We start from the raw sequence: 25447 nt of genomic DNA, 5'->3' as shown, positions 1-25447 counted from the left end.
GAAGCATCATCATCATCATCTTCATCATCATCATTCTTCTTATTCCAGGGAGACTTACTGTGCAGGGTCAGCTGCAATACGCCTGCATAGCTTAGAGCTGCATGCTAAGCAGTGCAACACTGTCTCCGAAACAAACTCAGCTATATGCTCAATTGCGATAACAAAAAAAAAAACTGCAGAACAGGACCAGCTTGCCCAGGGAGGTGGAGAGCAGCTGATGTTACTGAAGATTTAGCAGAGCTGTTCTACCAAATGAGCTGAATAGGGCTCTGAATCAGAACATTTGAACTGATTGTATCACTAAGGTAAGATTTTACAATGAGCATTCATTTAACGTGTGCAGGCTGACATTCAGAATTACTTTGTCATATGCAGCATAGCTTCACTGTATATGCAGGTAATAATTTATTCTTAGTTTTTAAATGAAAAAAAAAAAGTACTGCTGGCCTTTTTCTTTGAGGTATTAAAAGGAGGCACAGGACAGACGTAGAGTTTAACGGTTTCTCTACTTTGAACGGCTCGCAATGAACTTCAGCCAGCAACTCTCCAACTTCCAAAACTCATGCACACACCAGACACATGCATGTTTGCACACTGAATTTAACAAACAACAGTTATTGCTCAGGGTCTCTCGAGTATTTTTAAAAGCTCCATGTGAAAGTGTAGAGGAGCTAGTTCGGACAGGGTGACGTCAGCGCCCTCCCTGCGCGCAGCAGAGACCTCAGCTGCCTGGGCTGAGGGAGGTCTCCTTTAGCTCATGCGGCTGGTTCCCTGTTGCGTTACGCCCGAGACCCGGGTTCGCGTCCCAGGTGTTGCGGGAAGACACGGGTGGCGGAGGGCATGAGCCCGTGCGGAACCGCAATGGTCATAAAAGCTTGTACTGTAAGTACACGATACTTAGCTAATGTCAACTAGCCATTTAACAAAGAAGAGCTGCTGTTTTGGTTTTGAATTTGATAACATTGGCATTAATCTTCATCGATAAATGATACAGAGATGAGTGGAGACACTTTAGATACTATATGAGTTCACATGTGCAATGTGTGAGATGAAAAGCCTATGTTTATGTGCATGTGATAAAGACGGCTTTTCTGCACTTTCATATGTTGTATTTCCTGTCATCTGAGAGTATTTTCTGATTTACATGTATATCTGTGGATCTTCATTGTTAGAGATAGGCCTTTACAATCTTTTCCAATATTAATCTTGACTTTCCAAAATTGTGTGAGAAGACAAGAAATATATTTCTTACAGGTATGCCAATACATTGGTTGTAATACTAATACTGTATGTGTATTACAGCCATTATTACCACACAAATATAGTTTATTGAGGTAGGGATAGAAGGTACAGTATATCTAACTCAAATGTTCAACATTTGCTCGGTTAAGCATATCCAGAATATTGAATGTGATTAAAAATACAGTGCTAATGTGCTTCTAGAAATTTCAGAAAATGGTTTGTTTCTAAACTTTGAATAGGGATAATAAAATTGTCTATCCTAATATACAACAAACAAAAAATAGAAACTGTATGAATTATATAGCATTTATTAATTTACAACTGGGACATTTTGATTTTAAACAGTGAAATCAAAATACAGGTGATGGAAACTTTCATGTTTACACAGCCCATATACAGTAGCATGACTTTATTATCTATAAAATCCCTGAGTATCACAAATGTAAACATGCACACAGATAATTAAAAAATATTTATAAAATCTAAAATATTAAATATTGTGCAAGAAAAATATACCATTATTCTTTCCATTAAAGGATGTCACAATCTGCTCTCAAATACACACTTTTCATATTTGCTTTGGTAATGAATCTCTTTTTTCACTCACCAAAATATGAAAGCAAATATAATGCAAATGGATTGATAACTCTGTGAAATAACAGAAATGCTAATTGAGATGTATATACTGTATACAGTATATAATATCTTATATTGAAATACATGTGTAGTTCTGGTTAATTTCTGTTCATTACTGCCTGTCCCAGTGTGTTTATAGCTGTCTAAAGGCCACATGGTGTAGATCCATGTTTAAAACTGTATTATTGAGACATTCATTCTCTCTTGGTATTCACAGAGATGACACAAGTTCATAATTATATTTAAGCACTGTGTAGTGCAAATTTTCATTGCTGATTACGCAAAATCAAAACAAAAGAAAGGTGATTTTCTAATCCAATCCCACCATGTTTTCAAAACATTATACACAAATGTGCAAATCCTCACAGCCTGTTACATATCAAGCATGCATAAATCCTGCTGAGACTGAATTCTTCAATGGCAATAAATGCTTGCTGAAAACACATAGCCAATTGTGAATAATTAGGCTGTGAACAGTTTAACTTTTCTTGAAAGGTCATATTTTGTTTCAATAAAACAACATTTGTGTTTTTTATATAAAGATGCTTTGTCCATATTTTACTCCTATGTGGAAAGCAGAGGATAGCTTTGCATTTATGCGTCACTGTTTTTGATTGCAGCATCAGTAGAAACTGGATTGAGTTTCAGGGGGCAATCATCTGACCAGAGGGACTTTTCCTCTTTTTTCTTACTTGATAAGTAGCTTCCAGGAGCTTTCCTCAATTTATAATGCAGATACAGTATCGCAGTCATCAGCAGCCCGATGATTATGAATGGATAGACGAAGACAAAATCAAAAAGAGGTTGAGACGCACAAACAGTGGAGAATACGCTTGATTCTGAAAAAAAGGTAAAGAAAATTAGTGAACAAACTGCTTATGCTATTGCATTAATCCAATTCAAAAACTATATTCTCATATTTATTTGTCTCTTTCAAAGGAATTTAACAAAACAAAACTGTTTTTTGTAACAAGTGGGACCCTGTCTTCACACAAAGTATTGACTGTATGTTACAAAATTTACTTCTGCGTTAACTGCCTCCATCTTCACTGCCAGCATTGATATGGATAATGTAGATAACTGATAACTGATAAGCATGAGACAATATTATAAATAATACAGGGTTAGATTTTTTTTAATTTCATGCTGAATAATATTTCTGTTATGGGCACACACATACAGTATATTCCTTTAGATTCCACTGCGTTATTGGCGTTTCAGCTTCTGAGCTGCAGTACTGAGCCTCTGCTGTTAAGCTGCCTGGCTGGTGCCAAGGTCATTGTGCTTCAATACTACCTTGCATGAGAGAGACGCACTACAAATGGCTGTGGCATTGGCACAGAGGATCACAGGATGTGACTGACCATCAATCGGTGAGCTCAATCTATCACACAGGATCCCAACCACCCCGGCCACAAACTGTTCTCCCCCTGCGCTCTGGCAAGCAGTACCTCACTACTAAAGCCCAGACCACTAGACTCAAGAACAGCTTCTATCCCACTGCAGGACACATCCTCAACAGCTAACTGCAGGGCCTCAGACTCAATGCATGTCTGCATTCTACACTTTTTGTATGGTCTACCATGTTTTGTTTCTCACTACCACCTATTTATTGCTCCTGTTGTTCCTATTTATAATGTTTGTAATGCACTGTCTGCTGTACTGTGTGTGTCCCAAGAGATCAGCGTGAATAAGAGTTCCAATGTACATGTACATGTGCCAATAACTCCTCTACTACTCTGCTCAGCAGCTGAAGACAGGAGATGAGGCAAATTCAAATATCCAACAAGGGTGATCGCTAAATTAATTCTATTTTAAAACTCTTTTCTTTTCCACAAACAAGCACGCTGCTGAAGTGAGGATGGTGCTTGCTGAGCGCAGAAATCATGTGATGAATACGTCTGATTACTGTCAGGAACAGTTCTTTCCGGGCCCTATGCGGACGACACGATCCGGAAGGTGAAGAAACAATAGGGAAAAATATCATGCAGGAGTGGGTCAGGAGACAGGGGGGCGTGTCCGAGGTGAGCAGGTGTCCAGGGGGAGTGAGTCCGGGGCGAACAATCCAAGCATAAATCCAACAGGGAAATCCAACACGGGAGGCAGAGTCCAAGACCAGGGGATCCATCCAAAGTAATTAAAAACCAGAACCGGGTCGGGACCGGCGGGGCAGGGAATCAGGAACAGGAAACTAAAACCATAACGGAGCCAGATGCGGCAGGACCCCGGGCTCTCACGATGCGGAAATCAATGAGGAGCCCCGGGCAAACGCCTGCGTCTGGCTTTAAAGATGGAACTAAAGAGGGGCTGGAATAAGGAACAGGAGTGGGGAATGGGACAGAACGAGGAAGGGCTGGAGCGCCCTTAAGAGGAGGAGTAATGATCGTGACAATTACTCTTTTCGTGACTCAAGCATTGCTTTGCCTGATAACTGCTAATATTCTCTTGTCACAAACCTTCAAAATTCTTAAGTACACACTTGTCAAGTGCATGTCATGCAATGAATATGTTCTGTAATTAATTTCACCATATTTAATCCATGGTTACTGTGTCAACTCTTTCCATTGCAAGGCAAGTGCAATTTATTTACCATTTCAGGTAAAATGGTGGAAACACAGTACAATTGAATACAGAGAGTACACTCTCTATTGCAAACAAATTTTGATTATGCTAAACAGTACTGGATATGTAGTATGTATAAGTATTTTCTGTGTATTCAAATCTTTACTGTTGCATCTGTTTAATGGATATGACATCTTGTACTATAAACAAATTACTAAGTGCTTAGAAAAACAAGTATTAATAGGTTAGAGCTCCTTGGCGTATGTTATCTGTAAAATAAAACTCAGTGTTCTTCAGTAATCACTTTAAGATAAATGTTAAATTCTATTCTAATAAACAGTTAGTAATGAGAATTCAAATCTGTTATGCTTAAGGCATTCAAGGCCTGTATCAAGTCAAGCTTTTTAAGGGCAGACCACAACTTGAAGGTCTTTTACAATGAAAGGAGGAAACCTAGTCCATTTCCTGTCAGACTATGAGTTTAACCTATTTCTTGTCATTGAAGTCACTGTTATCACCATGGCGACTGTCTTGACTTGCTGCATGCAAATTTTATCAAGAATCTGAAAGCTCCACGAGAGAAACCAGAGCCGCTACGAGAAGCTCCTTAAATTTAAGAAGGAGGTCACTGGCAAAATGCATTGGCTTCCTTATTGATCATGATTACCAAGAAAATATTTTTAAAATAAAAAATATGTACTAAGGCAAACACATAATAAAGTAATAATTGTACAAACTGCATGCTTTAAATGAGTAATGAATAAATTGCAATTTCCCTCACGGGATCAATAAAGTATCTATCTATCTTAAAATAAGACAGGCAAATTCTAAGGAGCTTAACACATGGATTCACACCACCAATGAGAAAGCTTTAGCTGCACTTTAGTTTGGTGTTCTGTATGCTAAAGTAGATACCGTATGAGTATGTCCTGTGTGCGTCAAAGTCAGAAGAACAAGGATATGTATTTACCTTTTGCTGTAATAGTAACGCTTACATTTCCAGATGTATCATTTGCAATTTTATACCACTTATTGCCTGGACTTAACAACCACTCCTCCACCTGACAGGAATAGGTGCCCTGATCAGTCACTTCGGCCACAGGAAAGGTCAGGCTGTAATTCCAGGGAGAAAGCCTGTTGAACACCAGGCTCTTTCTGGCTGTGGGGAGCAGCTGAAGGGTGGAACTTCGCAAGGCTCTGAAGATGGGCTGAGCATCCTCTTCCCCATACCTCTTCAGCCACGTCACCTCAAAAAAGGACCTCTTGTCCGAATATGAGATAATGTCACAGTTTACTGTAAACCCACTCTGCTTTTCCTCAATGCTGACCTTCTCATTCCTTTTAAGGACTTGAAGATTGCTCTCTGTGTGTGAAATTGAACGCAGATCATGAGGTTAATCTTTGACCACTGGAGAAAATCAGTCCTGCCACAACGACAGGTTTCATTATCAGTGCCAAATGTCTGAACACTCTTTGTCAACCGAATAATTCTTGTACACCACCTCTGAGTAGATAGTAGAGCTAATTTTTATAATAAAACTTCAAATGAAATCAACAAAAACATCTTGGACACAAACTAACATCACTCCCCACTCAATAAACAATATATATTTTAACACATCATCACAGACTGCAAACTGCCTGATAGTTACTGTTCATCCCTTTTGTGTACAGTTAGCATTACAATAAGCGAGCATGTGAAGAGCACTGTCCATTAATCTGTTGTCTTTAGTGAGAATTTGTCTTTCGGGAAAAATATCAGACTCACAAATCCAGGCTGTGCACTTTCAAGTCTACAGGTATATACAGAACTGTTAAATAAAGTGCTGTGAACTATTAGTCATATTTCATGCTGAAAGAATGAGAACATCCCACACTTCTGTGTACGTTTAAGACCTGCTAGCTAAGATGCTAGCAATGTGGTTAAACAGTAATGAATAATTAGGTAGATAGCGTCGTACCTGGATGATGAACAACAATGCTAGTAAACCCTGATTCATCATTGGAGAGTAACTGCCAGCGACGTTCACTGTCAAGCTCATACTCCTCCACCGTACAAGAATAATTTCCGCTGTCGGCCACGTCGGCGTTCCGGATTGCTAGGTGGTGCGTATTGCGAGCAGAGCTATAAAATTGAGCTCTCTTCCAAAGCTCTTTATTTCCATCCTGAAGCACGAAATCTTTACCCCACTTCAGTAGGAGTGTCTTCTCAGAAGCTGCTGACACACGATACCAGGAGACGGAGAACTGGGACGTTTCTTGGACGTCACTGTTGATGGTGCAGTTGACGATGAAGTCTTCGCTATCTCGTACCGTGATTTCTGCCCTTTCCTTCATGACTTTCAACTTATTTTCTGTGGGAGGAGAGACGGAGTTAGTGTTGGCAGGGGATTCAAGAATACCATGAAATCTGGGCGGCTGTGAAATGAGTCCTGGGGCCTGCTTCAGTTTGCTTTTTGTTAGCTTCATGTAATGAATCCTTCATGGTTCAATGAGATGCTTAATGAATATCAAATTGAAGCCGAACACCAAACCTCATCCACAGATAATTCATTAAATTATCTAGAATAATTGAAATTGTGACTTAAAAACTAATACTATTTCAATTGTAATAACACAGACCATAATACCAATTGACTAGCCTCTCACTGTTCTCATCAAAACAGCAAATGCTTTGTCTGAAATTCATCAATGCTTGATCCTCTTGTGTGTGTAAAGCCCCTGACCTGCAGAAGTGTTGAAGAATTTTGAGTTTATTCTTTTGTTAAAAATAATTGCTTTAGAAGGCCAAGGCTTAGTGAAAACTGATGGCACACAACGGTGTGACGTACCTGTTGATTTAATGGCGAGCTTTGTTGTAGAGGACCTCCGTGACAGTGAGTACCAGTTCATGCTGGGGTCTTGTAACCACTCCTCAACCTCACAGATGTATTTTCCACTGTCACTGAACTCTGTCTGCAGAATGAGCAGTTTGAAGGAATCTGGAGATTCCCTTTGGAGATGGTATTTATTTTCCCTAGTTTTCATAATCTCTCCTGGCTCCAGGATTAGGTTGCGGTCAGTTTTCAGAACACTTCGTTTTCCTGTCTCGGAGTTGTTGAAATACCAGGATACGGCAAACTGAGAATATGTAGAAGTAAGACCTAATATTTTACATACTATTCCCACATTGGCATTTACAGTACTTTCTATTTCCTTGGGCTCACTGCTTATGGATAGCTTGCTGTCTGGAATAATAAGAAAGGTCAGAGTATCAAGAGGTTAACAAGTAGTAGGACACAGTTGTTTAATATGAAAATTGTTCATATGTTTTAAAGGAGCAACAGTGGTGATATTTTATAATGACATGAGACAACACTGTTCTTTGATTGGTCATTCTGAAATTAGACGTATGTTTCATACATCATTTCATAAGACACACTTCAACAGTGTGACAGGAACAAGGAACAGGAACAGGAAAGTGTCAAAACTTACTTTCCAATTGGATTCAATGAAACCACAGAAATGTAAGTATAACATACACACAAGTGAATATATATTGCTTAAAGAAGTCATGTGCAATAGGAATAATGTGCCCCAGCAGTATTGTATTGTGCCGAGATGGAGTCACTGCTGTGCTGTTATCCCAGCTAAAGAAACATGCACATGTATATTTGCACATATGCATATGTTTACATACCTGATTTGATATCACAACTGTAACGAAAACAGTTATTCAACACAAACCAAAACTGTCACATTAGTTTTGTGTTACAACAAGACTCTGTACTATTTCAACAAGAGCTTAAATTGTGTTTCAGATTAGGATTTTTTTTCCTGAGAGTTACCAAGAGAACACATATCACTGTACAGACACACAAGGAATATGAGGAAAAATGTCACAACAGCATGTTTTCAATAAAAAAAATCAGCAGGGGTGTGAAACACGATACTGAGTCACAAGTTCTCACGACACCTTGACGTGTTTTAAAAATGGCTGGACAAGACCCTCGAGTCAATTAGCTGCTAAAAAAGCAAACAAGCTAGACAGACCTAATGGCTTCCTCTCACTTCTCTCCTCGCTTGTAATACGTCAGAAGGTCACTGGTGCTGATCTTCCAGCCCTCTCCTCCATCTATCATTTACGTGTTTTGCCTAAAGCAAAATTCATCTGTGACGATCCTTCACACCCCTTTTTTAATAATAATGCAGACACCGACTCCCCAACGCTAAAACCAACAGACTGAAGTTCTCATTCATACTGCAGTCATATTGTTTCTTTACACTTGACCTTCTATGCAAATATGTATATTGTTGTTCCTGTTGTTTTTTTTCTTCTGTTTCTCTGTACACCAACACTGCTGCTGTAAAACAACTTGCCCCTCCAGGGGTAATAAAGACACTCTCTCTCCTTTCTTCTTGTTGTTTGTTGTTTGTTTTCACTTACCTGGCTTTTTAACTTGTACTGCCAGTTCGTTGGACAGTTTTGTTGCTCTGAGGGAGTCCCTGAACCACGCTTCTACAACACACCGGTATTTTCCTGCTTCCACGGTGCGGCTTTTGGACACTTTCAAAATGGAGGTTATTGCATTTTGTTGCACTGAAGTCTTAATCTGAAAATTACTGAGTTCTTTATGCCACAAAATACTGCCATTGTAGAGGAGGGACACAATGTTCTCCAGTAATGATGAGCCGCTCTGTGCGAATGTCCAGGTAATGGACAACGGAACCTGGGGCCCCTTGACTGTGCAGTGCAATTCTAAGTTTTCACCCTCCTTAATATGCATTGTGCGACTTCTTAGAATTGCTTCTATAAGCGAATCTGAAAACAAAAAAGAAAAATGAAAATTAATATCAACATTACAATCATTGTGTGAGCTTGAAGGCATCTACAGTAAATAGCTTACAGAAAGAAATATGGTTGGTTTAAAAGAAATAATAGTTTTATATTAAATCCTCAATGACAAAGAATGAATTAAATAGAAACTTAATAAGATTTGTAATGTCCCACTTATGATGTATTTGTAGCCATTGCAGAAAGATTTTAAGTGCTGTTTTAAAACTGATTACATTTGGTTCAAAAATGATCAAAATGTAGTCCTTCTGCAAAGAAAATAATCTTGCAAATGTCATAAAGACTCTTTATATTACATTTTAATCATTTAAATAATAAAAACGTATGAATTGTACAGAAAATATCTTGCCCTTAAGGATTTATTAACAGCAAGAATTATACCCCAGAGCAGTTAGTTATGAAAAAAAACAGATAAAAATAAATCTGTTTACTTGTGCTTATTATTTCTGCCATTCACATGCATTAGACATCTTCTCAAAATGATGTTAATGATCTAATCTTAAATAAACCATAGCAGTAAAACAAATAGCCATAGCCATATTTGTTAATTCTACATCATATGTGAATAATGAAACAAAGTTAAACATCCAGCAATATGTCTTTGTTAAAGGTGATGTTAACTGGAAGTGCTAAATTGGAAGATGAGTTGCCAGTACCATTGACTCATTTACTGTGAATGAGTTTACTGTGCTCTGGGGTGGCACAGTGGCAACCATTGGTGCCTTGCAGTACTGGGGCTCTGGGTTTAATTCTGGACCTGGGCTGCTATCTGAGTGGAGTGTGTGTGGGTTTCCTCTGGGTGCTCCGGTTTCCTCCCACAGTCTAAATACACGCTGGTGGGTTAATTGGCTTTTGGGCCCTGGTGTGAGCGTGTGCGTGTCTGTGTCTGCCCTGTGAGGGACTGGCGTCCTGTGCAGGATGTATCCAGCTGTGGGCCTGCTGCTTGCTGGGATAGGCTCCGGCTCCCCTGTCACCTGGATGAAGCTGTTAGAGGATGAACAGATGATTGGAGTTTGCTTCTGCCAACGGTTTCGCATTGAAATCGTCTTCAATATTTCTTGAATCTTTAAGCAAATGCTTATATGATCATTTGGAGTTATCAGTTGTTTTCACATGCCTCGGCACACACCAAGGAGAGAATGGGGATAGTCAGATGCTCCTGTGACCCACCCACCCAGTGCAGTCACCCAGCTGCGGACATACTGCAAGCTCCTACAGAAGAGACAGCTCTGACTGGAGGGGCTGCACATCTCTCACTGATCTCACTGCAATGCACCAGGCTACCTGGACTGTCGCCGTGGCTGTTATTTTGTTTTGTTGGGAGCCCCGACTGACCACTGTATCTCCTGCTCTGCTCCCACTGGCTCTCCACTAACTGTGCATTACTGCTTCGGGAATCCGGGACAGCCAGCCAGTTACAGTATATTACCCAGGCTCAGACTCGCAACATCTGGGCTGCAGAGCTCAGCCTGAGCTTTGAGGAAGACTTATTCAAGTGAGCGGAATGTTAAAAACTCCAGGAATAATAATTTGATTTTTTTCAGAAACATCTCACCGCGGGCAGCCCACTGGAGCTCAGCAGGTGCGAGCCTGGTCAGTACCTGGATGGGAGATCTCCTGGGAGTTTGCTGCTGGAAGAGGTGTTAGTGAGGCCAGTAGGGGGTGCTCACCCTGTGGTCTGTGTGGGTCCTAATGCCTCAGTACAGTGACGGGGACACTATAATGTAAACTATAATGTAAAAAGGTGCTGTCCTCCAGATGAGACGTAAAACCGAAGTCCTGACTCCCTGTGGTCATTAAAAATTCAAGGGCGTTTCTCGAAAAGAGTAGGGGTGTTACCCCGGCGTCCTGGTCAAATTTCCCATTGGCCTTTACCAATCATGGCCTTCATCACTCTGTTCTCCTCCCCACTGAGGGCTGGTGTGTGGGGAGCATAGTGGCACACTATGGCTGCCATTGCATCATCCAGGTGGGACTGCGCATTGGTGGCAGTAGTGGGATTTCCAATTACATATAAAGCGTTTTGAGTGGAATGTCCAGAAAAGCACTTTATAAGTGTAAGGAATTATTATTATACTTAAATTATTTGAATTTTGTAATTGTATTTATCAGAACAATATAAGATTAGTATTGTCTTTTATCAACTGTAAAGTCATTTCCAGCTAATTAGTCATAACAGAATATTATAGTAATATAGTAGTTTCTTTCGAATGTGAAATAATTAATTTCACACTGCCCCAAAATTCAGACATGTTTGGGTTATGATACGGTATTTCATCCAACAAGAGACGAAAAGTCACAAGAAAAGTTCAAGAATACCTACGTGTGTTATGTCACGTGTATAAATGTTGTAAGAGACCATAAATGTTTTTGTTTTTGCTGCCTTTATTACATTGCTCTGTAAAAGACATGGTGTTATTTTCCAGGAAAGCGTAATAATACTTTCTTACCTAGAGAACTAATAGCCACGGAAGCCTCTTGGGACGTGCTCTGTATTTTCTGGAGGTCGCCACTGGCCCCTGCAGCCCACTCTGAAACGATGCACTTGTAGGAGCCCGCATCGGGCGGCAGGGTGTTGGGAATCTCCAGCAGGAAGGACCCCTGGTCGATCCGGACTGCGCGAACGTCTCCGCGCTGACCGCGCTGGCGGTACTGAGCGCCCTCTTCCAGCCGCCCGTCCCAGTGCAGGCTGATGACGTCCCTGACGGTGTTCTCACTGGTTTTCTGCTGCCAAGCGATGGATAATGGCCCCGTGGCTCCAGCAGCTTCGCAGATGAGCTGAAGAGGCTCTCCCTCGTTGATCTGGATCGTGTGATTCGAAATACTGACTCTGAGGGTGCTCTCTGTGTCAGCAGAATATTGTTAGTGGGTGAGAAAGGTTACACAAAAGTGTATGCGTACAACTGGATGTTTAACATGGAGTTCAAACTGCTTCAAGGGTCATGATAAGAAAATAGTAGTAATCTAAGTGGTTCATTTAAATCAATAATTGGCATAATTACATCAAATAGACACAATACAAAAAAGTGAGAACAAAAACACATTGTTTCAGCTGTGGAGCCTTCTTCAGATACAGTAAATGGAAAATGATCTGTTTTTTTCTCTTTATTATTCAGCATGGAAATTACTTGTTCCATTGTTTCACACACTGAGGCACTGTAGTTCTAAAAGTAAAGATATCCATTTAATGTAATATTATGTACAGTATTTTTCACTGGTAAAAAGAAAAAGTAAAAATAATACAGCTGGTGGAAAAACTAAAATAGTGTTTGCAACAGCAAGTCATTTTCTATTAATTAATGAATGAATTAATTAAATTTAATAAATTAATTAATTTTGTATCATTTGAAATTATCTGATAGCAATGATGAGGTTATGGGTTATTGAATAAACTTTGTATTTTAAGTTGTTAGAAAATCTTTGTTCTACATCTGATACATGATACAGGAGTATAGAGCCCCAACAGAGAATTTTATTTCGTCTGAGATTTTAACATATAAAATCAATTTGTTGATTATTTAAATATGGTGTATACCCTATTGTTTGAGGAGAGCAACAGCCATGGGAATTTTATATAAGTGAAGTTTATATAAGTTAAGTTAAACTCCTCAATGGTTAAGGATTGAAAATGGATAATTAAGGTTAAATAACTATGACTGAATAAAGTCATTAAAAGAACGAGCTCAGATGGAGCAAAGCCAGAAACAAGATCTTTCTAGCTTTCTTTCAGTGACTCACAGCTGTAACAGTTATAGCTAGACAATTATAGTTATAGCCAGAAAATACTTTTCAGAATGCCAATGCATGTTCCGGTTTTCATTTCACCTTACTATTGTAACTTCCTAATTGAAACATCTACTATGTGCACTGAATAAAGGTTCTTTCATTGCGGTTTATTTAAAGCAAGATTATAAACCCTGCAGGACTGTGGCTCTCCAGGACATGGGTGCGCACTGTTTAAACATTGATACAAATTGTATCTTTTTGTTTTGTACCTTCCTGTGGTAAACAGAACTGATTGGAACACCCACAGACAGTATTAATGAAAACTGGTGCAAAACAAAAGATATTCCTGCTTTCTGAGGAGTTCTCTTTAAGCAGGTAGGTATTTGTGGGAATCAAGTATTGTGCATAAATATATAAATATATATTATAAATAAGATTGTGATCAAAAGAAGGGTGGTATATCCATGATCAACATCTTCTCAACAACAGTACCCTAAATGTCTTCAACATTGATGGCTGTGTATCATCTGGATCACTGAAGCTAGTGGTTCTGCATCATTAAGAGAACAAATACAGTACAAAAGCCTATTTCCCCTGATTCAAGATCATACCGTAGATCAGTATTTTCCAACACATCACCGTGGGACAACTAACTACAAATTACAGACACCAAATATGGCGTAAGTATGTCACAAACCTCATATGAGGTATATTTTACTATGTGGCTGACGCTTTTATCCAAAATGAATTACAGTACATTTGCACCCATTTATACAGCTGGGCATTGTTCCTTGCTCAGGGGTACAACAGCAATGTCACACTTCAGATTTCCACAGCTCTCACAAAGGACCTAACCGAGGATAAAATCCGTAAGTTGTATAGGGTGTATTCCAAATATTAACCTGTTGGAAACTAGCTAATCTCTGTTTCTGAGATCCCTGGTGCAGGGTGAGAGAGGGCAGTCTGGGGTTTAGAAGGGCCGGAGTGCTGTTGACTGGCTCAGGTTTTACATCTCCAGTCTAACTGTGTGGTTTTTCCGTTCAGTAAGAAACTTGGAGGGATGTAGCACTGAGGGAGGTTGTAGTAGTTTGGGTTCTGTTGCGGATAATTTAAAAGAAACTTTTGTTCACAAAAATGCTTGACTCTATTTTAAAAGAGAGCAGGAAAACGTACCTTTGGCAGTAACCCCCACTCTGATTTCACTGGATGTTTTGCTTTGCTTTACTGATAAACGTCCGTCAGCGCTTCTTTCCTCTTCAGAAACTCTGCAGGTGAACACTCCTTGGTCCTCTGTTCTGATGTGTTTAATCGTAAAGATGTAATCTCTGTCACTTTGCTTGATGGCTCGCACTTCTCCATTTTTGTGTCTCTCTGCATAAGTATTTCCAACGATCACGACACCTGTGGGTCCGACTGCAGCCAGTTCCTGGCCCTCTTTTATCCAAGCCACCGAGAAGTAATGGTCTAGAACTCTTGGGACTCCCACACTGCACTTTATCTCTAAAGTTTCTCCCTCTTTAAATTCTGGTCCTGAGCTTTCAATATGTGCAGTAAACGTATCGGTGACAGATCCTACAAACGTAATAAAAAGATTTGTTACATTTCTATTAAAAGACATAGGGTGTGGAGTGAGAATAATAGTGCTTCAAGGTGAAATCAGCTCACCCAGGCTCTGGATATCAAGAGCAGTTGCCTCTGTCCTTTTGGAAGCGATTTTTATCCAGGAACGGTCTGGGTCTTGAATCCACTCCCCAGCTTCACAGTAAATATCCCCCTTATCGGACGCCAGGAGCTTAGTGACTGTGAGTCTGTACAGGGTGCTCCCGACTTTATCAAGCCCAATGTGGCCTGACCTGTATCTGTGCTCATACTCTGCTCCCGGCCTCAGGGTGAAGTCCCTCATCAGAGAGAGGATCTCGAGCGGTTGAACCCCCGTCTTGCTGAGGTACCAGGTGACAGATATGTGTGTGTGCTGTAAGGTCTGACTTGACACCTCGCACTCCAGCTGCAGAGTCTCTCCTTCGTTCTTATGAAGAGCCTTAGCGGTCATGGATGCTGTCAGCGTGTCTTGAATCACTGTAAAGGACATCCAGATCATTTACAATGACCTCTTCTATTCCAGCTTTTAAGCAGTAAACTAGCTGTATATTGGTTTATAAAAACAGCATTAACTTTTAGTGTGTACTCTTCCTCACACAATACAGGATTGAAAATTTAAAATGTTTCAAAGTGATTTTTGGACAGCAAATCTGTTTTCTTTCATAATTTTTATTTTTTATTCAGTTTTATCTCTTCTGTTCTAGCATTTTTCAGGAACAAATAATAAGCTTACAAGGTGTTATACATTTTTACATTCAAAAACATCCCCTTTGTGGTTCCTTAGGATTAAATTAAAAAATAAGGTAAAATATTAACTTATACAGTATAATATTTTTGTTATCCTGTAAACTGCTGGTGTCAGTTCTTAACTAGTTAAGCAAGATGGCTGCTTTATGCTTCATGATAATGTAGTAAAAATTATATTTTGTCTCCTCCATCAGATTCAGGGTAGGAGTGATAATACGGAGCTAACATGGTAATGGAATTAAGAAATTCATACACCTTTAAGTACTTCAGTTTAATGAAAACTTAAATTTCTTCAGTTAAATCTGATGTCTTTTCCAGGCAGTTGTCGCCAGGAAGTTATTATTCGAGGAGCAGGGAAGTAATAGGGAGCTCTGGTAAAAGAGGAGGGAAAGAATGAACTATCAGGCAAACGTAAAGGCTTAGGATCTAGCAAATAAAAGAGGTGAATGGAAAAAGAGTGTGTCTGGAAGAAAGATAAAGCTGATAGAAAACTTGAATGAAGAAGAAATAAAGAAATAAAAGCACAGCCTGGAAATTTTCCTGAGAGGGACCTAGCAAACACAGGGGTGCAGGACAGAATCCTGACACACCTCCTCCTGGCCCGTCCAGCAGAGAAGACCAGCGCGGAAAGGAAGCAAGAATCACAGAGGAGAATGGCCGTGAAATAAAATGTAGTTTTATGTTTTAATTAGAGAGTGTGTGTGTTTTCCTGTGTTTTTATATCCTTCTGTTATATCCAGTCTGTTAACTCCATGACATGTCTACACTGTTGATATTAAGCTAATTGTTGCGTAAAATAGTTTATTGCTTCACTTAGAGGACTGGCCAGTCTTTGAAAGCTGCAGCACAAGAATTATTTTAAATCATAATTTTTATATAATAATAATAATAATAATTGCTTATATACACTTATATAGCGCTTATCTGGACACTCCACTCAAAGTGCTTTACAGGTAATGGGGATTCTCCTCCGCCACCACCAGTGTGCAGCCCCACCTGGATGATGCTCCAGTCCGCTCCCCACACACCAGCTCTCAGTGGGGAGGAGAGCAGAGTGATGAAGCCAGTTCAGAGATGGGGATTATTAGGAGGCCGTGACTGGTAAGGGCCAATGGGAAATTTGGCCAGGACACCGGGGTTACGCCAGAGTTACCCCCCTATATGTAGTTAGAGATTCCAATTCCCCCAAAATCAGTGCTTTTACTGTATTTGTAATACGATTTGTAATACCAAAGCCATGGTACAGTATATCAAATGTGAATGAGTTACAAAACACAGATATCATTGTATGTTTTTGGCACCAAAGGTGACGGTGCTAAGATGCAACCACTATGAAACTACTTCTCGGGTACAACTGCCCATATCGGTAACTTGTGGCAACACTGTTGCAATGACTCGATCGGCTGCCAGAGGCAGCTTAAGCAACGAGCTTAAGGCCCAGTGTGAGGTCTCTGTACATGTCGTCTGAGGTCAGATCTGTCAAGGGCATCCATCAGTACATAAAACAATCCACAGCTTTCTCTAGCCCATGGAATACACAGAGTCAACTTCACAGCTGTTATCATTTCCCCCGAATGGCCTCAGAGTGCTCAGGCTGCTCTGCTCATGCAAGCACGATTTCTAACTGGAAGTGCGTGCTGTAGCCCCTGCAGAACATTCTCATGCAGATCTGTCAGGTAGATGTGATGGCTCTGGACCACTGCAGTGACCCTCTACATTCCAAGATGTGGCCTATCCCTCTCAGACCCAGTTTCTCTGTTTCTCTGTACTAGTCTGCTGACTGATGATGCGGAACATTGTGTTATCTGGGGCTCTTCTCTCACAAACAGGCCATCGTCAAGCAAGCTGATCACTGCCAGGCAATCTTCAGGAAAGCAAATGAGGCATGCTGGGACCTTTTGCCATTCATACATTAATTAAAATCATGTTTTCTGAAGGGCTCTTTGGGCAGATTCTTAATCAACTAATTGTAAGAATTATATCTCACCTCAAATATTGACTACTGAGTACCTGGCATCTTAATGAAATCACATGACATGAGATCACTGTTGTGTTATCCCAAGAAACAATACTACCTTCAGAGTCAGCAAATCTGTCAGGTTACAATTTAAAAGGTAAATTGTTTAATTAAGGTGCCTAATCAGCTATTGGTGTCAATCACACACTGTTGTGTTTTCACTGTGCACCAGTTTGCTTATAAATATATGTATATAAAGTAATAGCACCCACAGCAGCCATTGGCAATAGAACTGAAAAAAACTTACCTGTGAGGTTCATTTTGGCACTGTAGACCCCATGAAACCCTACATCAGTATTAGGAGTAAAACACTCGTACTCTCCTTCATCACTTTCATGCAGATCTTTGATGTGCAGCAGTACTGAGGAACCTGTTTTTCTCTCAATTTCAATTTCTTTATCCTTTACTCTCTGAAAATATTTAGCATATGCGATTCTAGGATCTTGTGTGCTGATTATTTTTATTTCTTGCTCTGGTCTTTCCTGAAGGTAGATGGAGAACTCAAAATCTTGTTTGTCGCCTCCTTTAAACCCGCTGACATTGCAAGCGATAGTAATTGGATAACCTCTGGCTCTGTATAATGGACCCTCCTGCATCTGGACCAGTCTCTGGCCTGCACAGCAATCTAGTGAGACAGAAATGCAAAAACAACAGTTGAAAGTTTTTATACATGATATTGGTTTATGTATAATTTCAATTATATATTCAACCATAAACTGAGGGATTGTGATCTACTTCTAGTAGAGTTACAGTGTGCAACATTTCAATCGCAGTCATTTTTCAATGGAGTATGTACAGTATGTGTTATATCTCAAGGGGTTCACAAAGGGAGCTCATCACCACACATGCTACAAAGGAACAAGCTGAGGTTCATTCTGTAATGAAAAGTAGAAGGAAAAAACATAACATTCCAGCTCTTAGGCCTTGTTCAGATGTAAGATTCAACAGGCATAACATTGTGTTTTCTTGCTTTCAACTTTTCAGTGTGAATTTAACCCGTACTTGATCTTTTACAACTGTTGATGTTTCGCATTAGACATCTTCTGTTTTGATGGTGGTATAGCAACACATAACACGTAGTAATATACTGTATAATGTTCACTACATTTCCAATAATTCCACAATATAAAAACAATATGAATAAAAAAAGACTCTAAAAACTGTTGTTAACAATACAATTATTTCATAGAGAGACCACTAAGACATTAAAGGAGCTCATAGTGGCTTTTTCTCTATATTGAACTACAGAATAAAATATTTCATTTTCAAAGGCTGAAGTAAAGAACCTCAACAGCTAATTATGTATTAAAACCTTCAGAGACTAAGAAGGATTTTTGAAAGCTCCTATTCCCATGGGGATGATGAGGTGGGTCATGCTCCAAATACAACAAGTACTTGTAAGGTTTGAATGGATCAAGCTGAACCCCACGAATTATTCCATGTACTGTGTGACGGTGGGAAACGGTTTTGAGACGCCATCAAAGCAGGCGAGCAGAACTTACCCCATTGCAGAAGCTCAGCAAGGGACCACAGAAACAAGATGCTACAGTGATTCATGATTAGAGCTGAGCTCTCCATCCTGCCTCGGGTTTGAAAAAGCCAAGTATTCGTGACAGTTCAGGCGACAAGACCTCTTTCAGAGGCGGGAGGAAATGATCAGCTGCGGTTTGTTTCGTCTCGCACTCAGAAAGGGGAAAAACTCAGCTACCAGCCCAGACAAGTATCAAGTCTCAAAGACTATTGTGTTCATATTGTTGCTTTTGCTCCTGTGCCGTTCATGTACCCTCAGACACTATTCGGCATGTCGACACTTTCGCTAAACTTCTGGTTTAGTCGCACTTTATTTTGTCATCACCCAGTAGGCAGTAGAAGGACGGGGGGGTAATTTAGAGGGGGGGATCGGTGTGTATTGGCCTTCTTTGCTCATTTTATTTTTCATAAATTAAACAAATGTTACATTCTTAGATTACTGAGCTAAATATATTTACAATTAAACAGTAATCGCGTTTAAATAACCTTCCACACTACAGTTTCAAGACGTCGTGAAAGTATATATTTTTTACATTATTTTTAATCTCATTTTGCTAATTCGCTTTTTTCATACTGGATATGAATCCAGTATCTCAGGCAATAATTAATGATATTTGTCGTGGTTTTTTTTTTTGTGTCTTTAACAGTCTAGACCAGATGGAGACAGTAGTATTGAAATCAGCAACTCCTTGTTGCTGTAATGCTGTCTGAAGTTGCTCGAAACGGGAAGCGAGAAAGCGGAAAGCAGAAGTAAAGTAATGAAACATCACCGCACCGCTGATACCAGGCGCCGGGTCTCAAGGCCAGCCGATGGATTTAACTGATGTGTCACTTCTCCAAAATTATTTCTTTTCCGGTTTTTATAACACTCAATGCCTTTAAGATCCTGGATGTGTCCTCAACTCTCCTTGCATTTGATGTCTGAAGAACTAGTAAAAACCCTAGGAGGCTAAAGTGGGCAGCAGACCGTGGACTGCCTGACAAAACTGTTCCTTTAGTTTCATTTTCAGAAATGAACTCTCTGTCTCTTTGTGAATGTCTGTTGTCTTAATTTATTTCCAAATTATTATTTTAGCTTGTTTTTTTTTAATATTGTTTAGCGTCAGGAGCAGAGCAATAGGTATGAGACGCTGAACATGATCCCTTATAGTTTAAATCTATCTCTAACCCAACTTTTGGACAGCTGCGTGAGTTGCTGCTGTAGAACACCACCACTTCCGTTAGATGTCACTCAGTTTAATTTCACGTCTCATGACCGCTTTCGCCGGCCACAGCGGGTGCTGCACAAGTTTCATAGCGCACGGTTAACTTTTTCTCAGGCTTTCTACCCTCTCTCCTCTCCCTCACGCAGAACGGTCGAGGCATTTGTCAGGTGTTGGAGATGGAAAGGTCATCGCCTCTCTGACAGGGCTGTCCTGCTCCTGGCTGTGGAGAGCGCCCTTGACAACGACACTGGGGCCGAAGTCTGTCACGTCTGCATACAGAACAGCTGGTGGCTTTTCCATACTGTACGTGTGTTCACAGAGAGATCATCCCTAGTGGATCAAAGAATATGGCCAGACTGAGATGGGACACTTAGCGTTAGGATTTTGTTTTGAAATGTGCAGTAAATTTTATATTTTTTTTTACTATATTTGTGTTAACGGTTTTGAAGATTGTTTTCAGAGTGTTCAAAACTGGGCTTCAGCAACTGAATAGTATGGTGGGCTTTTGTAGAATAGAGCTGTGAATGGTGGTGTTAAATTGCTTTCTTGCTTTGTGGTATAAGGCTGTCTAACCCTTTTCCTCAAAAGCACACACTCCTCTATTTGGTGCTGCACACCAGAAGGTGCTAAAAACTAAAAGGCTTCCATTTCTCTTCAGGGGCCTCAATGGCATGAGAACTGCAAGGCAGCCAAAACTCAGTTATTATGCAGACATCCTAATTATAAATGACCATTATTGATTACAGGGAGTTATAGATCAATTTCTTGTAGTAGGAATTTGTCTTTTCCACATACCCCACCTTGCTCTCCATGAGACACACAGACACAGAGAGAAGCTTCAGGTCACAGTGTAAGGTCAGCCATTTATACGGCACCCCTGGAACAGCTGGGGTGAAGGGCCTTGCTCAGGGGCCCAACAGAGTAGGATTCCTCTGCCAGCCGCAGGATACGAACCAGTAACATTCCAGCCACAGGCACAGATCCTGAGCCACAGAGCCACCGCACCACCTGCTTCTGCTACATACAAAATGTAAACTAGCTCCAGACAGTTGCCAGACAGATGATGTTGTCAGCTACACAAGCGCACACTTGTAACATGGAGTTACATATTGTTCAAATGGAATAGGAACAAAGACAAAACAGGCACTTCTTATTATTCATTGGCAAGCTTACCTTTGAATCAGATGCTAAAAACAGTAATAGGGCACAACCGTGATGAAAATTCTAATAAACACGTGTTTTGTTTTATTTATTTATTATTTTTTATATGTCCAGCAGCCATTTCACCCTGCAACCCACTGAAGCTAAGCAGGTGTGAGCCTGTCCAGTACCTGGATGGGAGACTCCTGGAAAAAACTAAGGAAAAACTTGAGGTGGAGCTGCACACTGGTGGTGGAGGAGGGGATCCCCATTAACTGTAAAGCCCTTTGAGTGGAGTGTCCAGAAAAGTGCTGTATAAGTGTAAGGAATTATTATTATTAAAAATGTATTGGTATTACAGTTTTACTTCACAATTGGCTGAATGTCTTTTACATAGCGTGCTTTTACACAAACATATATATATATTGGGTAAGACCCTGCATTCTGACCCCAAGCTTCTCTCGCTGTCTGTGTGTCTCATGGAGAGCAAGATGGGGTTTGTGAAAAGACAAATTCCTAATACAAGAAATTGGATATGGCCAATAAAGTGTTCTTATCTTATATATCACCAGATTTCATATGCTGTGAAAAGAGCAGAAGTGGAAAAACTACACAAACAACAATAGATTCTGTAAACTATTTCTCATACTAAAATGAGGTAGTTGATCTGAAAAGCCTATATATGAACTTGTGTTCTGGTGCCCTTATCAGCTCAGTCTAGATAGCATAAGCCACAAGTGAGCTGTCTTTGCAATGCCTCCTGCACAGTCTTGGCTCAGAGACGTTAAATACTTAATGTGCATACTGCAAATGCATTTAAACTATATCAGTAGCTGCAGTAAAGAATGCATATGTTGTATATTTTGTTCTAATCTGATTTCACCATGCCAACTGAGATTTGTGTGTCATGGCCGTTAGTGCTTGTATAGGCTAGCACCTTTTCTTACCACTTTGTTTAAATTCACACAGACACTGAAGGAAAGCTCAAACAGGAACGTGGCGAAATTAAACTCTTGAAGGACATAGTCTACATTCTGTCAGAAACATAGACTGTTGCTTAAGAAAGACTAAGACAATTTGTAACACATACAACTCTTTTTTTTTGCTTTACATATGCCCAAGACGTTTTACTTGGTTGTCATTTTTTAGTGTGATTTCACGGGTGCATTAGTGTACAGCTGCTTCTTATACAGTACTTTTATTTCCATAGATTTTTTTTCTTAGCAAACATTAAGTGCTGTATAACTAGTTATTTCTCCTTTTGTTTATTTATACCTACTGATATAACAGGGTTCTGGTTGTTACTGTATGTGCCACTGCTGTGTTCGACTTGTGCTTGGAAGGATACATAAGAATTAGCATGTTTAGATTACTTCAAACACTAAGCTTATTCATCATAATCAAAATATACATGAGACAGTGAATATGTTCATTTTTAAGGTCAGCAGATTCATAGGGTGTTTAATTAATTAAATTAATATATATTTCCAACTGTGAGGGAGATGCTTATTTAAAAACTGACAACAGGAAAAGGTTTAATACAAAATCCCCAGCAGCCGTATATGACATGGATGTAAAGTAAAACAGGCAAGGTATCTTACTTGGAACTTAAAGTAATTTGATTTCAATTATTTTTATTATATCAGAAACAAGATAATATTTTTCAATCTTTTAGTGACAAATAACTGTAATAGTAGTTCAGGTGGGTAGCTGCGTCAGCATGCATAGTCTGCAGAGGAACAAGTAATAGGTTTATTCCATGCTGGAAAGAGAAGAAAGAAAACGCAACGTTTCACACCTGAAGAAGGCTTCACAGCCGAAACATTGTGTTTTCTCTCTTCTCTTTTCAGCATGGAATAAACCTATTGACTGTAATAGTTATAGCTTGACTGGTGATAAAATAGTTCTTTCTGCATGCAGCAACATGCTAAATATTTCATTTCACCTTATTTACTAACTTCCTAATTGAAACATCTATTGTCTGTACTGAATAAAGGTTGTTTCATTGTGGTTTATCTGAAGCAAACTTACAAAAACCTGCTAGGCTGTGGCCCTCCATGACTTCAGTATGAATATATCCTTCAGTTAACCTTTCATTGGCAAGGTGAAATAAGGAGTGAATTGTTATGGAATTGATTGGAGCACCCACGCATACTGTGCATGAAAACAGGTGGAAAAAGAGAAGATATATTTCTTTTTTCTTAAAAATTGTGGGTTGGGAAAAATGTTCTTTTGTTTTTTTTTGTTCTCTTTTGGAAAATTTGTTCACAAAAATGCTTGACTACGTTTTTTTTTCTGGACCAGAAAAACTCACCTTTGGCAGTAACTCCCACTCTGATTTCACTGGAGGTTTTGGAGTGTTCCATCTGTACCTTTTCCCTTTTAAAAACTCTGCAGGTCCTCTGTTCTGATGTGTTTAAAAAAGACGTAAAGACATAATCTCTCCTTTTCTGTCTCTCCCTGCTTAAGTATTTCCAACGAACGCTACACCTGTGGGTCCAAGTCAACCCAATTAACAGTCACAAGCACTTTGGAATTCCACAGTCACACTGCAAGCCAGCAATGCTAACCACTGTGCTGCCAGGCCATCTCCTTTCCACCTCTTAATATCTTTTATTAAAAACAGGCTGATGTGGCAAAAGAGAAGTGACATACACTGTAGTAATAAAGAAACACATCTATTTTGCCATTAAATAGCTTTCACTGCATGTATTTTTGAATGATAATACTCTGTGCATTTTGATGATTAGGGACTGTAAGCAGTAACATGATTGTAGGAAGGAAACATATATTGTATTTCTGTGGTTTATCAACCATTCTTGCACATTACACATTGGTGAAAAAAATATTTGAATTATGCTTTTGATTTTTCTCAATAATGTACCTCCTGAATTACAAAAATGTGTAATTACTGCTACAAAGGAGTTTCAATAACTAAGGTAACAGCAGCTCTCGTGGTAAAACATTATTCATAAACACGCACAGGAATAGAGCCTTTCAAAAATATTTAGACTCTTGCTCAGTTTTCACCTTTTGCTGCTTTAATGCTTGCAGCTGAGACACTCTGAAGTAGCGATCAATATTTGTTACATACACAATGTCCTTGACACTCTCAAAGCAATCTTTGTATGCTTGAAGCAAAAATGGAAATGTCATAACTGCATAATTATTTAAAACCATTTGTTATGGCAAACCTAAATTAATGTAGAAGAACAAAATGAACCTTAACCCTTCACGATTATCTTAATGAGCCACACAATTAGTTGATTGGCCCTTGTCTACAGTACGTGCAGTAATAATGTTTCACATTAGAAACACCTGTCTCTGTAAGGTCCCAAGATAGGTAGTGAATTTCAAGCAGAGATTCAACCATGGAGACCAAAGAACATTCAAAACCACTTTGGGATAAAGTTGTATAAAGGTACAGGTCAAGAGAAGGGTTTAGAAAACATTGCAAATACCCTTAACATCTCTTTGAGCATGGTGAAGTTAATCAGTCAGACTTCTCAAGACTTAACTGCCTCCTGAACTTCCCCATTAGTTGCAAATTGTCTTGTAAAAATGTGCTTCTTCAAGACAAAAAGAAATTAACCACAGTGTGACTTAGTGATTGTCTACATACTCAAACTGTCTGTTTTTTGACCAACTTATTTCATTAGAAATATGTCACCCAATTTTAAAAAAACACACATTTGGGAATCTTTGTGGAGGAGAAAGACGGTAGACTCTTTGACTTAACCTGCTTGGCTGCCTTGTCTGTAGAGACTTCCCATATGGAGAGAGAGAAGTTATCAAAAGGGCAGCTGCAAAGGTGAAGAGGTTTTGGAGGAAGGATGCAGAAACAGAAATGTGTACAAGAGATAAAGAGGCCCTCTGTGGTATTTATACTTTTTTGACAAGTGATGTCATGGAGAACTATGGGTTAGAGGAGCAGAAAGAAAGGAGAATTTGGTTGCCGCCCCCTCTAGAGCTATATTTATAAACTCAATTTACTGAACTGTCCTTTTACGAATGTGTTTTTGTTACCCTGGTGTCCTGGCCTAATCCCCCCCTCGTCTTTACCAATCATGGCCTCCTAATAACCCCCCTCTCTGAACTGGCTTCATCACTCTGCTCTCCTCCCAACTGAGAGCTGGTGTGTGGGGAGCAGAGTGGAGCATCATCCAGGTGGGGCTGCACACTGGTGGTGGTGGAGGGGATCCCCATTAC

General features: G+C 39.7%; 1 protein-coding gene across 1 annotated transcript; it reads right to left on the bottom strand.

Moving 5' to 3' along the window:
• Window positions 1–1534: 1534 nt before the first annotated feature.
• Window positions 1535–19210, bottom strand: LOC148835594 (immunoglobulin superfamily member 3-like). Its single transcript, XM_088913934.1, has 10 exons — window positions 18866–19210; window positions 17611–17988; window positions 14666–15076; window positions 14174–14572; window positions 11725–12117; window positions 8867–9241; window positions 7272–7667; window positions 6402–6794; window positions 5411–5803; window positions 1535–2717 (listed from the first exon to the last, which is right to left on the bottom strand). The coding sequence occupies exons 1-10, from the start codon at window positions 18939–18941 to the stop codon at window positions 2473–2475; spliced, it is 3459 nt and encodes a 1152-aa protein (XP_088770060.1). The 5' UTR covers window positions 18942–19210; the 3' UTR covers window positions 1535–2472.
• Window positions 19211–25447: the final 6237 nt, after the last annotated feature.

The sequence above is a fragment of the Atractosteus spatula genome, chromosome 4 (assembly GCF_055471065.1).
Source record: "Atractosteus spatula isolate fAtrSpa1 chromosome 4, fAtrSpa1.hap1, whole genome shotgun sequence".
NCBI classification, from domain to species: Eukaryota; Metazoa; Chordata; class Actinopteri; order Semionotiformes; family Lepisosteidae; genus Atractosteus; species Atractosteus spatula.
Note: the sequence above shows the minus strand (reverse complement) of the source record. Positions and strands in the feature narration are given on the sequence as shown.